Here is a 14,455-nt window from a genome sequence, read left to right on the forward strand (position 1 = left end):
AAGATGGAGTTATGTTTCTTGCTATACAGGGTCTGCATATGATGGTGAACAAGTATTCCAAGTTTCAAAGCAATAGCTTTGATAGTTTAGGAGAAAAGCTGACCTAAACATAAAACTTAACCAGGCAACGCCGACGCAGACGCCGACGCCGACACCGACGCCGACAAACGCTCAAGTGATGACAATAACTCATCATTTTTTTTCAAAAAATCAGATGAGCTAAAAATGGTAATTATCTGCAAATAAGTATTTCAAGACTTTGAAATGAAGATCTTATTTGGCCATTTTCTTGTGAAGCATGTATCGCATAAACTAATTTATCAGACCCCTAGATATTTATTAAATTAAGAAAGACTCTTAATCAATTAAACAGATCTCATTTGGTAATTGTGATACTTGGGGAGATTTTGATCTGTTTCTTATAAGAGTTACAGTTCTATCTTATTTTAAAGATCTTTGCTTAAATGGTACAGATTTATGATTTTTTTATCTTTCAATTATATCAAAAATTTGTTTTGAACATTTCAATATTCAAATGAACACCTAGAAGTGTGCAGCTTTAAAACTTACTCATGATAGAGTTAACTTCAAGATCTTCATCCATGGTGAGGCGGTCCTCACAGAATGCCATGGCCAATGTTACAAACTCATCTAAGGTACAGTGTAAAATAATACCAAATGGTGTACCAGACTTCCAGGCCACAGCTGCCCCATGAGCTAATATCTAAAACAAGTGCTTTTCTTCATAGTTACACAGATAAGGACATCTTAATGGTCATTTTTTAATATTTTTTCAATTAATTAGTGAATCATCATTGCAAGTAATACTAGTAGCACAAATATCACATACCTAAGAAACAATAACTGTTTGTAAAACACATATGCCCCCTCCCTATGATGACCTGCTGGATGCAAGTAGGTATGTAATCTTGTTTTCTATGACCTTTTGACCAAATGAACACAGTAAAAACCATGGTCATCTGCTGACTACAAGCTACAAACCTGTAAAGCATTCGATGAATACAAAACCATTCGACAACTAGGCTAAAGCATTCTTTTAATAGTTAATGAGCAGAAACTATTTTCAGTTTAAAGGTCACTATTACCCTGATTTTTTTTATCTATAGATCCCAAAACAATATGGGTCATCTACTGACCACAGACAATCATCCTATGAAGTCTAGCCAATGTAAAACGAAGCAATCTCTAGCTATGGGTAAAAAACTATACATTCAAAGATCTCTTACATGCACTTTCTCTGCAGGTGCCACTTCCAGCTCATGTTTGAGGAAAGTATCAACATTTGTTGGTCTTCTGGCTTCCAGCAATAACATGATATCTTCATGAGTTTCATCTTCCACATATTCACCCTGTGGTCTGTAGTATGCTGTCCAATCATCTTTCAGGTTCACAATTTGCTGAAACAACCAACAATACAGTGTATATACTTACACTTGTAATACAGTATCTTTCTTTATACAATACAATGATTATACTTATACCATACAATGATTTTACTTATAAAATGCAGTGTCTTTGCTTATATAATACAGTGTCGTAACTTGTACAATACAGTGTCTTTCATTATACAATACAATGTCTTAATTAATTCAATACTGTGATTCTACTTATTCAATACCTCGAGGCTATTTGTTCAATGTTTTAGTGTAAGATCAAAATATATGTCACAGAGTGAACACTGTAATGCAATATTTTCAAGAATGGCACAGCCATGAGTGAAAATGTAAATTATGGTCTTCGCAAGTGAAATGTATTTTGATCTTACACTGAACAAACAAATGTTCTATTAATTTGATGTTTTTTAAAATGGTTTTAACCAAATTATATCCAGTTTGTTCATGCAACGTCACATGCATCGCATCATGATGTCATAATGTCATGACATCAGGATATCTTTGTAGAAAAACAGTAATTAGGTCTATTACGTTTCCTGACTTCTTTACATTTTATCATTATAGAATGTATAATATTATATTCATGATCCTGTTACTATTCCAACACATCTATATCTTTACTGAAGTACACAATGTATTTTGCAAGAAATTTTCTATTATCTATAATTCATATTCTTTCGCATTCAAGTGTAGTTCCGTACCAGAGAACAATAAATATGATATTTTTTACTGTCTGAAACAGTGAAAATATCAATTTTAATTTCCTGATAAATTTCAGTATTTCACTTAAGAGCATAAAATATTTACACAATACAGTGTCTTTAAGTATACAATACAGTGACTGTATTGTATACCTAAAGACACTGTATTAATGTGTAAGTTAAGACACTGAATATTGTTATTGTGTTGAGGTATACAATAAACAACTGATTAAACTGCAATGATGTTCCTTACATGACTTTTAGCACTCCTAAACCTATACTGGCATTCGTGCTATGCCGTCCCTTGTGCAATGTAAGTTTAATCATGTTAATAAACATTCCATGCACGCAACTGCCCTTTAAAAAGTCTTGACTTTACTAATACAACAAGAGCGCCCAAAGCGGGGCAATATACGCCCAAGGCTTACATCAGAGGATGGGAGCAAAATTTAAAGAACTTGACTATTGAAGCCCAAAGGACAGGAACAAAAAAAACAGAAATTAAAAAATAAAAATTTCTAAGTCCACAAAAAAATTCTTACCAGGTAAAGTTATGTCAAAATACATCTAAAAATTGGATGTACCATCCATGTGGTACCATCCATGTTGTACCACAGAAAAGTGGTCTCGGGTTTTCCTTACTGCCAATAACAAAAAAGTTTCAAAATAAGCTATTTACAGTAAGAAAAAAGGGAAGTAATTAAAAAAAGATTATTGTAAGAGAACAAAACGGGATCTACCAAATAAAAACAAGAGCACTGCAATGCATAGCAATATACTCAAGGCAAAGTCATATATGACCTTTGACCCCTAAGTGTGACCTTGACCTTGAAGCCAGTCATCCAAAACATGTGCTCTGCATGTCGCCTCAGTGTGGTGAACATTTGTGCCAAGTTTCTTTGAAATCCTTCAAGCAGTTCAAGAGTTACAGAGCGGACACAGCAAAGTCATATAATATTATATGGCCTTTCACTCTGAAGTGTGACCTTGACTTTGAAGCTAGTCATCCCAAACAAGCGCTCTGCACGTTGTCTCAGTGTGGTGAACATTTGTGCCAAGTTTCTTTGAAATCCTTCAAGCAGTTCAAGAGTTACAGAGTGGACACAGCAGTCATATATGACCTTTAACTCCGAAGTGTGATCTTGACTTTGAAGCTAGTCATCCCAAACAAGCGCTCTGCACGTCGTCTCAGTGTGGTGAACATTTGTGCCAAGTTTCTTTGAAATCCTTCAAGCAGTTCAAGAGTTACAGAGCTGACACAGCAGTCATATATGACCTCCCCCAATTGCTGTCACAGTATGGTCATAGTATTCTGTTACTATTGACAATGCAAATCTAAGTAAACTTTCATATTACCTTTGTTTAGGGGGTGTGAGTCATCAAAGAAGGTTAATCACTAAGTCTTTATGAGGGACAGGGGTGTGGAATGGTGGTTGAAGGGAAGGGGAAGTCCCAAATAAAACTCTAGGTCAAATACTTTTTGAGACGCATGCTACACAAACTTTTAGGCTTTTAATGCACATTTTAACTAAGTCAAGGGCTATAACTCTGATCTAACAGACTAAAATCCCAAACAAAACCACAAGTGCACAACTTCAAATGCTCGGTGATATTTCTATATGGTTCCTCAACTCTAGATCAAATACATCTTGAGATATGCATGAAACTTTTAGCATATATTGTACTAAGTCAAGTGTTATAACTCAGTCTGGCAGGCTGAAATCCCAAGCGAACCCATGATGCACAACTTAACATGAAGAATAAATATCTTATATGACGTTCAATGACTTTAGGTCAAATATTTTTGAGATATGTACAACACAAATTCCAATGGATAGACAAATGGATGCACAGATACAAAAAGAAAGGTAAATCTTAAAGACTTAAACAATTGTTTTAGTACAAAATAAGGGTCTTTATTAATGGACTACATCAGTAAAAGCAGGAACGACTATACAGTTTACATGAAATTTATCTGAAATAGAAAAGAGCAACCTATCATGACCAGATATTTGTTTTTTGTTTTTGTTGGGTTTAACATCACATAAACACAATCATAGGTCATATATCACAGGACGGTACCTGAGTAGTACCACCAACCTTCAATAAGTCAGCTGGCTGGCTTCCTTGCATAAAGAATTCAATGCCCAGAGTGAGGCTTGAACCAGTATCGATGAGGGGCAAGTGATTTGAAGGCAGTAGCCTTAACCACTTGGCGGGCCATGCAGGCCCTCAGACACAGTGGGCAGAGCAAGTAATTTAAAGGCAGCAACCTTAACCACTCAGCGGGCCATGCAGGCCCTGTTGGCAGATATAGTAGGAAGGTGATACACAGTGAACACATAACTGTTTATTAATCAAAGTGAAGAGACCATTTCCTTGAAATCCGCGCAGTCTGGTCAGGATCTATGCTGTTCGCTTTCAAAGCCTATTGCAATTAGAGAAACCGTTAGCGAATAGTATGGATCCTGACTAGACTTTGCGGATGCACAGGCTGGTCTGGATCCATGCTGGTCGCAAAGCCACTATGTTGGTTTTCTCATGGCACGGCTCATTTAATGATGTGATGATGTGAAAATTTGGTATTATTTCTGGTTTACTAGGGTCTGTAACTACTTAATGAAGGACACTTTTAAAGTCTGTTAAGGTATTTCGCCGTAACTAACTCCACATTTTTATTTCTATACACTTTTTAAGTTTTACTCTTTTTTTTTTTCCATATCCACAATACTGCAGGAGTAGAGAGTGGAAAAATGCTTCAGGGTAGCTGGGTATACTGTTAACTACATAACTGACAGATTCAAGTCCGTTCAGGTCAGCAAAAGTGAGTTTATTTTAAAGGGTCATTTTGGCTTTTAACTAAAATTCATGATATCATCCCAGGTTACATTTTACATTGTTTAACCCTTAGCTTGCTTTCACTTTGTTTAGCCCTTACCATGCTACCCGCCCGCTTAGCTCAGTAGGGAGAGCGTTGGTCTACGGATCGCGGAGTCGCAAGTTTGATCCTCGGGCGGGGCTTATGTTCTCCATGACGATTTGATGAAAGACATTGTGTCTGAAATTATTCATCCTCCACCTCTGATAATTCATGTGGGGAAGTTGGCAGTTACTTGCGGAGAACAGGTTTGTACTGGTACAGAATCCGGGAACACTGGTTAGGTTAACTGCCCGCCGTTACATGACTGAAATACTGTTGAAAAATGGTGTTAAACCCAAAACAAACAAACAAACAAACAAACTTACAATGCTAAATTTCTATAATGAACTTATCCACCTTTCAATTTGGACAGTGCCATTAACTGTTAAAAGGGGTGCTTACCAGAAAGATACTGACTGAATGGTAAATAGTGTAGATCATGATTAGACTGCAGAATCAGTCATGTCCAGCACAATTAGAGTTAGCATTCAAAAGAAGACTGCATACAATTTTATATTTACTTAATTATTCCTATCTTATATTGTACCTTGGAATAATTTTCTTTGATTTTTTTAAAACTGTCTGTAAATAAAATTTGCAAGAAATACATCTAGAATAAAATGTTAGTAGTTCATATTTTGACTGGTTTTATCAGTAGCCATGTCTGTTTATAATTTTCATCACTGATATTTGATAAGACCATGTTTCCATAACCTGCTTTCCAGGGACCTTCACATGTGGGGCAATATAAATCAGATGTTGTAAACCAGTCTGTAGGTAGCATAAGCTGGCAACATCTCAGAACTAAGAAAATGAAAGATAAAGTTTTGTACTACAGCTGTAGTTAATCATTGAGGAAAACTATACTGTTTCATGCAGTTGTTATCAGGGACTTTCAAGACTCCAAGGTACTTAAACTTCATTAATTTTCTTAACCAAGAATATTTCTTTCATCTTTACTATCATGTTTACAAAAATAACAGTGAATTGACAACAAAAATATCAAATATAATTTTTCTGTAACAGCTACAAATTTACATTTCACTATGGAAAAATATGAAGTACAAGGTTTAATATACCATTCATAGAATGAATACTTTGGCTGGTTACAGACAGTTCCTGCTGGCTTCACAGTGCTATCTCTGGTTGCCACAGTTTAGGGTTAAAAAAATTCCATTAATGGAATTTGTTTTAAACTTTGTACTGTATTTATTCTGATAATCACCCATCCTCTATTAAGGGCCCACCCCCAAAAAGTCAGTGAAAAATCGGCCATTTTTGAGCCAAATTTAAACAAGAGGGTCATGATGACCCTTAATCGCTCACCTGAGTAATATGAGCCACATGTTTCAAATGGCAAACTGATGCTATAATATTAAGAAAGTAGGTCAGTTGGCAGGGTGGCACCTTATCACTTGGGGTCATCCCGTAAATATAATCAAACAGCCTAGGAAATATAATCTGATGATTTTTTAAGTATTTTTCCTATATAACCCATATATCAAGTGACCCCTGGGACGGGGCCTTTTTTCATCCCAGGGGCATAATTCGAACAATCTTGTTAGAGATCAACTAGGCAATGATACATACAAAATATTAAAGGCATAGGCCTTGAACTTTCAGACAAGAAGATTTTTAAAGTTTTTCCTATATAAGTCTATGTTAAACTTGGGACCCCCAGGGCAGGACCTCTTTCACCCCAGGGGCATAATTTGAAAAATTATGGTAGTAGACCACTAGGCAATGCAACATACCAAATATCAAAAGCCTATGCCTTGCAATTTCAGACAAGAAGATTTTTAAAGTTTTTTTCTAGATATGTATATGTAAAGCTAGGGACCCCATAGCAGGGCCTCATTTCACCCCAGAGTAATAAATTGAACAATCTTGGTAGAGAACCACAAGGCTACATACCAATTTTCAAATGCCTAGGTCTTGTAGTCTCAGACCAGATGATTTTTTCAAATTGTTTTCCTATACAAGTCTTTAAAAACCATGTGAGCCCCTGGGCGGGGCCATATTTCACCCTAGGGGGATCATTTGAACTATCTTGGTAGAGGCCCACTATATGATGCTACATACCAAATATCAAAGCCCTATGCCTATTTGTTTTTGACAAGATTTTCCAAGTTTATATAAACCATGTGACCCCCTGGGTGGAGTCATAATGACCATAGGGGGATAATTTGAACAATTTTTTGTAGAGGCCACATACCAAATATCAAAGTCCTAGGCCATGTGGTTTTGGACAAGAAGATTTTTGAAGTTTTACCTTTCAGTTGCTGTGGCAACCAGAGTTCTGTATGGAATTCAATTCTTTGACCAAGTTTTAAAGAAGACCATCCAAGGATCATCCCTGTGAAGTTTCATCAAAATTGACTTGGTGGTTTAGGGGATGTTGTTTAAAGGAAAGTGTGGATGGACGGACACCGGATGGAGGGACGCCGGACGATGAGCGATCAACAGCTCACCCTGAGCCTTTGGCTAAAAATGCAAAATACAGTTATTGAACTAGGGAACTGCAAGTCAGATCACAACAATGAACAAGTGGGTGAAGTGTCATCCATTACCACAAGTGTTTACAGAGATACCAGCTTACAGACATTGGGACGGTGATGAAAGGATGAGAGCAAAAGCTGAAAGATTTCAAATTGTCGAGCTAATGAAATCACCCACATTATATCCCTCTGATTGATATGTATGTTATCTGTTAAAGGAGAATGTTTATAACAAATACATTTGAACATTACTGTAACGTACTTTAAGAACTGATATAAATTATTCCCATGGAAATTTGTTGAAATATTTGTCCAAAATTGTTTTTAACCTTACCCAATTGATGTAAAACAAGAAACGCGGCAATGCCACGAAACCAGGTTTTCAACACTTTTCATAAGAATAAACAAGAGTGCCAGAATGTCACAATATATGCCCGTCACAGCAAATTTCTTTACTCTAGCACCTGTATTTGCAGATGTAATTTTAATTTTGTGGTTGTTTAGTAATCATTGTAATTCTTTTGTTTTTCTAAGTCCACAAAAAAACTCCTTACCAGGTAGAGATACCTTAAAATACACCTAAAATTAGAAAGTAACAACTATGTTGTACCACAGAAAAGTGGTCTTGGTTTTTCCCTACGGTCAATTATAAAAAAGTTACAATATAAGTTATTTATAGTAACAACTAAGGAAAGTTAATCTTAAAAAAAAAAATCCAAAAAAAATTTGTAAGTCCACACAGGAATCCTTACCAGGTAGACATTGGTCAAAATACACCTCAAAATTGGATGTAACATGCATGTTGTACTACAGAAAAGTGGTCTCGATTTTTCCCTACGTTTAGTAATGAAAAAGTTAAAATATAAGCTATTTATAGTAACAACAAAGGGAAGTAATTCTAAAGAAGGGAACTGCGCAAGACACTTCGTCTCATGATGGTGTATAATTGTGCCAAGTTACATCAAAATCCCTCTATGCATGAAGAAGATATGCTCCGGACAAAATTTTCATTCTTGTATCCTTTGACCTCTAAGTGTGACCTTGACCTTAGACCTAGGGACCTGGTTCTTGCGCATGACACTCCGTCTCATGATGGTGAACAATTGTGCCAACTTTCATCAAAATCCCTCCATGCATGTAGAAGATATGCTAACCCTAACCCTACCCTAACCCTAACCCTATTTTTAGTAACAATGACCTTGACCTTGATCCCAGAAACCCCAAAATCAATCCCAAGCTACAACTTTATATAAGTTTTCTATACACCAAGTTCCATCACGATAGCTCATTCCTAAGTTAAGTTATTGACCAGAAACCCTTTTTCTATTTTAAGTAACAGTGACCTTGACCCAAGAAACCCCAAAATCAATCCCAGCCTTTGTCTTGATATAAGCTACATACATACCAAGTTTTATTCAAATATCTTTACCGAAACAAAAGTTATTGACCAGAAACCCTTTTTCTATTTTAAGTAACAGTGACCTTGACCTTGATCCCAGAAACCCCAAAATCAATCCCAGCCTTTGTCTTGATATAAGCTACATACATACCAAGTTTTATTCAAATATCTTTACCGAAACAAGTTATTGACCGGAAACACCAGTTTGACGCCGCCGCCCACCCGCCCGACATCTACCCCAATCTAATAACTCAGGTTTTCGTTGAAAACTTGGTTAATAAAAAGTTAGTGTCTCTTTTCTCATATCAAATTTGATGTTACATTATCCAATTATCCATCAGGCCAAAATCCAAAGAGGAAGTTCAGACTTAAAGCCACTTTGGTCTATTTATGACTTGAAACATCATGTAACCTGTACATGAAATATCATAATTTTTCACTTATCTGTGTCGTATTCCCTCTGTGTGACTTTTAACTATTTAATACTTTTAACTAACATACTTTTCAGAACTACAGTATAAAAATTAATCCCGAAGATTTATGAGAGTGGATGACAAAATGGATGACAACACCTCAACAGAGAGAAAGACTTCAATGGTGGACATAGCAAAAATACTTGGATCAGAGAGTAATGTTCATGGAATATCCAAAATAGCAAAAGCAAGATCTACAGGACGGCAGTTATTCTGGACTGTTCTTGTGGTGCTTGCTTTCATTGCTGCCTCAATACAACTGGGGTTCATTCTGAAGAAGTATTTGTCATATCCAACTACAGAAGTAACAAATATATCAAAAAAGTTGAGTGTTACTTTTCCGGCAGTTACAGTATGTAATACTAACCCAATATCTATGACAAGGGTAAGCAAAGTGCTTGCAAATAACACTGACATGATGCAATGGTTCTCATTCTTACAAAACACTAATTTTGGAGAACATGATTCAAAACTTGATTCTCACCAAGCTTTCTATGAAAATTTACCAGAAGCTGTGCAATACATTGCCCATAGTTTTGACGACATGGTTTTAAGCTGTAGATTTAAGAATGCCGACTGCGGAATTCAAAATTTCTCTCTCAATTTTGATGGAAAAAACTACTACAACTGCTTCACATTTGCTGTTAATGAAAACCAATCAGAAGAAATACTACAAAACAACCCCGGACCAGATAATGGTCTGTCATTGATTCTCTCCCTTGGAAAAGAAAGTTCTCCACCTGGAAGTTACGGCATATATGACATGAAGAATCCTACGGGTTTTAGTGGTGGTATGCGTGTCCAAATTCACAATCGAAACACAGTTCCTACTCCATTCTACCATGGTTTCGATATACCACCAGGATACTCCTCCTCTGTCGGACTTAAAGCAAGAATCCATTCTAGACTTCCAAAACCGTATGGGGACTGCACAACACAAAATTATGATGAGGAACAAAATCACGAGAATACTGTTTTCACTTGCTTACAACAATGTCAACAGAAAATACTGGTGAAAATATGTGGATGTAAGACTTCAGCCTTGCCAGTACTTTCAAATCTCAAACCCAAAGTCCCGTTCTGCTCAGAAATCAAGAACTGGAAACACAAATCTGACCTTTACAAGGGTCAGAATCAAGTTGTACTGAATCAACTTTTGTGTGAACAACGGGTTATTGAAAATTTACGCACTGATAGAAGTTATGAAGACGACTGTGGGTGCTCAGAACCTTGCAAGGAAATGTCCTACGAACAATCTTTGTCAATGTTGTACTGGCCTGAGGAGTTTTATCAACTAGGCTTTCTTTCTGAACTATATACCGGTAACAATGCAAGTAAGCCGACAGAACTAGTACAGGAAGCCCTGGACATATTAAACATAACTTCTACAAAATATAGTACTCTTGCTATGCAAGGTATTTCCGAGGACTTGGACAGGTCTGATAAAATTGAAATAGCACGCGCATCAGCAATTATCCGCCAAAACTTCATGCGCCTTAATGTCTTTTTACAGGACTTGAGGGTGACAGAACATATTCAAATACCAGTGTACGACTTAAGCAGCCTATTTTCTGACATTGGTGGTACACTAATTCTATGGCTGGGTTTCTCGATGCTAACATTTATGGAAGCGTTTGAACTCATTATGAGCCTTATTTTACTTGCGTGTAATTCAGACATGTACATAATGGGAGATAAAAGTGGCACAAAACAGAATGTTAAAAAACAAGAAATATTTTAATCTAAAACAAAAACTAAATTTCCTTTTATTTGCAAGAGGTGTTATAGTTCTCATGGAATTTTTATGATTCTTTCCTAAAATGTTTTTGCTTTCAACGTTTGATATATCACTACATTTATACTGTCACCTTAATTTTGTAATGTAAACTTACGCTACGCGTTAACGTGTTCTAACAGTGTTTTTCAACTTTTCTAGAAAATCAGTGTCGAAGTTTCAAAACTGATGTACTGTTTTTATTTCCAATCATATCACTCACTGACATATCAGTTTTGTATATAATTAATGGTTTATTTCCATACCACACAAAACCAAACAATCATAATCTGCTTTCATTTTTCGGATAGAATATTCTGATGAGGTATATTTTGCATATTTTAAAAAAATATTACACTGTTTAATTGCAGACAGAAATTTAACAATATCAATATGGTATAATTTCCAAATTAGAACATTATAATTCTAACAACATGACTTAAAGAACAAGTAGATGGAACACTCTAAGACAAAAGATAGAGACGGAACATTATAATACTGACAAAATGTAACACATTTGGAATGATTTCTTTTTTCTTGTTGGGGTTAACATCATACTGACAAAATTATAGGTCATATGCTGACTTTCAAGCTTTTGATGGTGGAGGATCCCAAATGCCCCTCCCAACATTATTTCATCACAGGTATACAGAACCACTGACCATTTGTAAGTCTGCTGGACGACTTATCTCATATGAAGAATTCAATGCCCTGAGTGAGGCTTGAACCCACATCAATCAGATGGGGCGGGGGAGTCAATCATTACATACATTATATATGGATTTTGTGGAGATGGAATAATGTGTTCCAGCAAAGGGCGGTGTTTGAATTACTCTAGTTCAGGCACACAAAATCTGTCTTTAGTTACAGCAGTTTATCATGCAGACGGAACAATTATATGTAATTGAAAATCTCATCAATCTGACCTCAGGATAATTTTGTTTACACAGTCATGCTTATAGAACACACAAAGACATAAAAATCCGTTTTTCCCTATGTATTCAGTTAAACAAGCGAATTAAATGAATTTATATCCCCCTATGAATAGGTTCAACTTGTTCTGTGAATGAGGGAACTATGTTTTAAAAGATATTTAATTTCCAGATATACATAAATTATGTATGAAAGGACCATGCAATGAACTTCGTTTTGTGGAAAGTTAACAAAGGGCATTTACTAGATGTAGTTATTGAAGAAAACCTGATGAAATATGTTCACTTCCATCCTATTATGATATACATTTGTTTTAAATTTCACAATTTTTAAGATGCATCAACAGATTACTTTGTTTAGTGGGAACTTGTGAATTGTAAAATAAGAAAAGGGCAATAACTCTAATGTTGATGCAGTTGCAATTGCACCACCACAACAACATATCTTTGAATTGTAAGCATTTTCATTTTTTTTCTAAATCAAGGGGTGGGGGCAGGAAACTTTGCTTCTACTGGCTCAAGCAGGATAATATAATATGTGAGCAAAGGACAATGTGCTACTTAATAATTATGTGAGGTTTGGCGATTCTAGCTTAAATACTTTTTGAATTATAAGCATTTTCAATTTAGGATGGATGAACAGCCTTACATACAACACCAAAACAATGTCTCCTGCCTTTGAAAGGGGATGATTAAGCAAGTGCAATCTAGACTTATAGTACTCTGATGGTTTCGATCATTAAATTTTGTAAAATGTAAAAGAACTGAAGTTATATAAAATGATTTTTTATCAACACTTGGTCACAAGAAAATGAGGTAACTATTAACCTTAGTACTAGATTATATATATGAATATTGCTTCTTTGAGTTAAGTTCATTTTTTCAACAGTATTTCAGGTATGTAACGGCAGTTAACCCAACAAGTTTCCCTGGATTCTGTACCAGTACCAACCTGTTCTCATAACCCTTGCCTGGGAATCTAGCTCACAACCCCGCCATCAGAAGATCTGTGCTCTCCCTATTGAGCTAAGCAGATAGACTCTATAATATACAGCTGAAACTTGGCATTTCAATTTTCAAGGGATTTTACTTCAAGATTATGGAAATTCAACATAAAATGATACTTTGTGCAAGTATTTTCAGAACGGGTCTTGAAAATGTCTTTGAAACAGCCTCAATTTTGAGATAAGCGATATGAAGATACTGAGATTCAACTGTATATAGTATATATACACACAACTCATACATACAGATGCTTTTATCATTTATGCAACACATTTCAAGGAATGGAGAATAACACATTATTTGTATCTGTTTATTGAACACTGTCATTACCTCAGAGTTTCATAGATCATAAATTTTTTAAAAGTAGAAGGTGGAAATTGCAATTTGGGAGTTTGTGGGTCCTTCCATTTAGAACTGTATCTGAAAACTAGGGGGAAATCCCCATCCTCTGGCCCTTAAATCAAATAAACTAATTTCTCAATATTTAAAGAATTCACTTTTAAATACCGTTTTATTGACAGACTTATGTATGTTTTTCTTATATTTTACTGCAAACAGCTAGTTGTTATGAGATGTAGCATTTTGACTGGACGTGGTAGTGGTCTTGTTTTGTTTCTTGGCAAACAATAGTCAATATATTTCTGACACACCTTTTACTTTCCTTCATGCGAACTAACCACTGTTTGCCCAATACAGTCTCTCACATAATTTTCATTCTGCTTTACATTTACTGCCAAAATTGCTTAACCCTTTGCCTGCTGGCGGCAGTAATTCTGCCTTTGCAACCAGTGCAGACCAAGATCAGCCTGCACATCCGTGCAGTCTGATCATGGTCTGCACTGTTCGCTATTCAGTCAGTAAATTTTCACTAAACACCCCTTCGAATAATAAATGGTATTGCCCAAATTGAATGATGGACCAGTCCATTATAGAAATTTAGCAGGCTAAGGGTTAAAGTTCCATAAGGCTTTAAAATAATTATGTAAAACACAGATGAAACAGCTGACCAAATAGATGTCATACATAACCATATGGTAAGAAAAGTGCTACTTTTAATATTGCACATGAATTCTCCCAGTTTAGAGTCATAAAGGGAGGTAATCAATAACAACAGATTCAATTAAACATTCTACTATGTACATCAATCATCAATATTCAAACCTTTGACAAATATTAGAGAAAACAATTATTACATAGCAAGTCCCAATTCAGTATTGATGGTCAGTCTCAGCTGGAATTTAACCTTGAAGTTTTAGTGAAAGTGATATTAAAATTTCAAACTCAAACTCAGCTGAGACTGAAAAATGTTTTGTGAACACGGGGCCTGAAATGAACTGG

The 14,455-nt window shown here is 35.7% G+C and overlaps 2 protein-coding genes across 2 annotated transcripts in view; one reads left to right on the forward strand and one right to left on the reverse strand.

The window, feature by feature from the left end:
* LOC123552941 (biotin--protein ligase-like) overlaps positions 1-14,455 on the reverse strand; it is a 40,848-nt gene that overhangs the window by 18,170 nt on the left and 8,223 nt on the right. Inside the window, exons 4-5 of the mRNA XM_053541567.1 lie at positions 1,248-1,418; positions 571-724 (exon numbers count right to left, since the gene is read on the reverse strand). Coding sequence (XP_053397542.1) covers positions 571-724; positions 1,248-1,418 — 325 coding nt within the window. The remainder of the gene's footprint in view (positions 1-570; positions 725-1,247; positions 1,419-14,455) is intronic.
* Positions 5,798-11,327, forward strand: LOC123552015 (FMRFamide-activated amiloride-sensitive sodium channel-like). Its single transcript, XM_045341370.2, has 2 exons — positions 5,798-5,944; positions 9,442-11,327. Exon 2 carries the CDS (start codon positions 9,474-9,476, stop codon positions 11,145-11,147), a length of 1,674 nt encoding a protein of 557 aa, XP_045197305.2. The 5' UTR covers positions 5,798-5,944; positions 9,442-9,473; the 3' UTR covers positions 11,148-11,327.

This window comes from Mercenaria mercenaria, chromosome 4 (assembly GCF_021730395.1).
Source record: "Mercenaria mercenaria strain notata chromosome 4, MADL_Memer_1, whole genome shotgun sequence".
Taxonomy (NCBI): domain Eukaryota; kingdom Metazoa; phylum Mollusca; class Bivalvia; order Venerida; family Veneridae; genus Mercenaria; species Mercenaria mercenaria.

Coding starts and splice junctions, on each gene's coding strand:
- LOC123552015 (XM_045341370.2), top strand. CDS start 9,474: ATGAGAGTGGATGACAAAATGGATGACAACACCTCAACAGAGAGAAAG.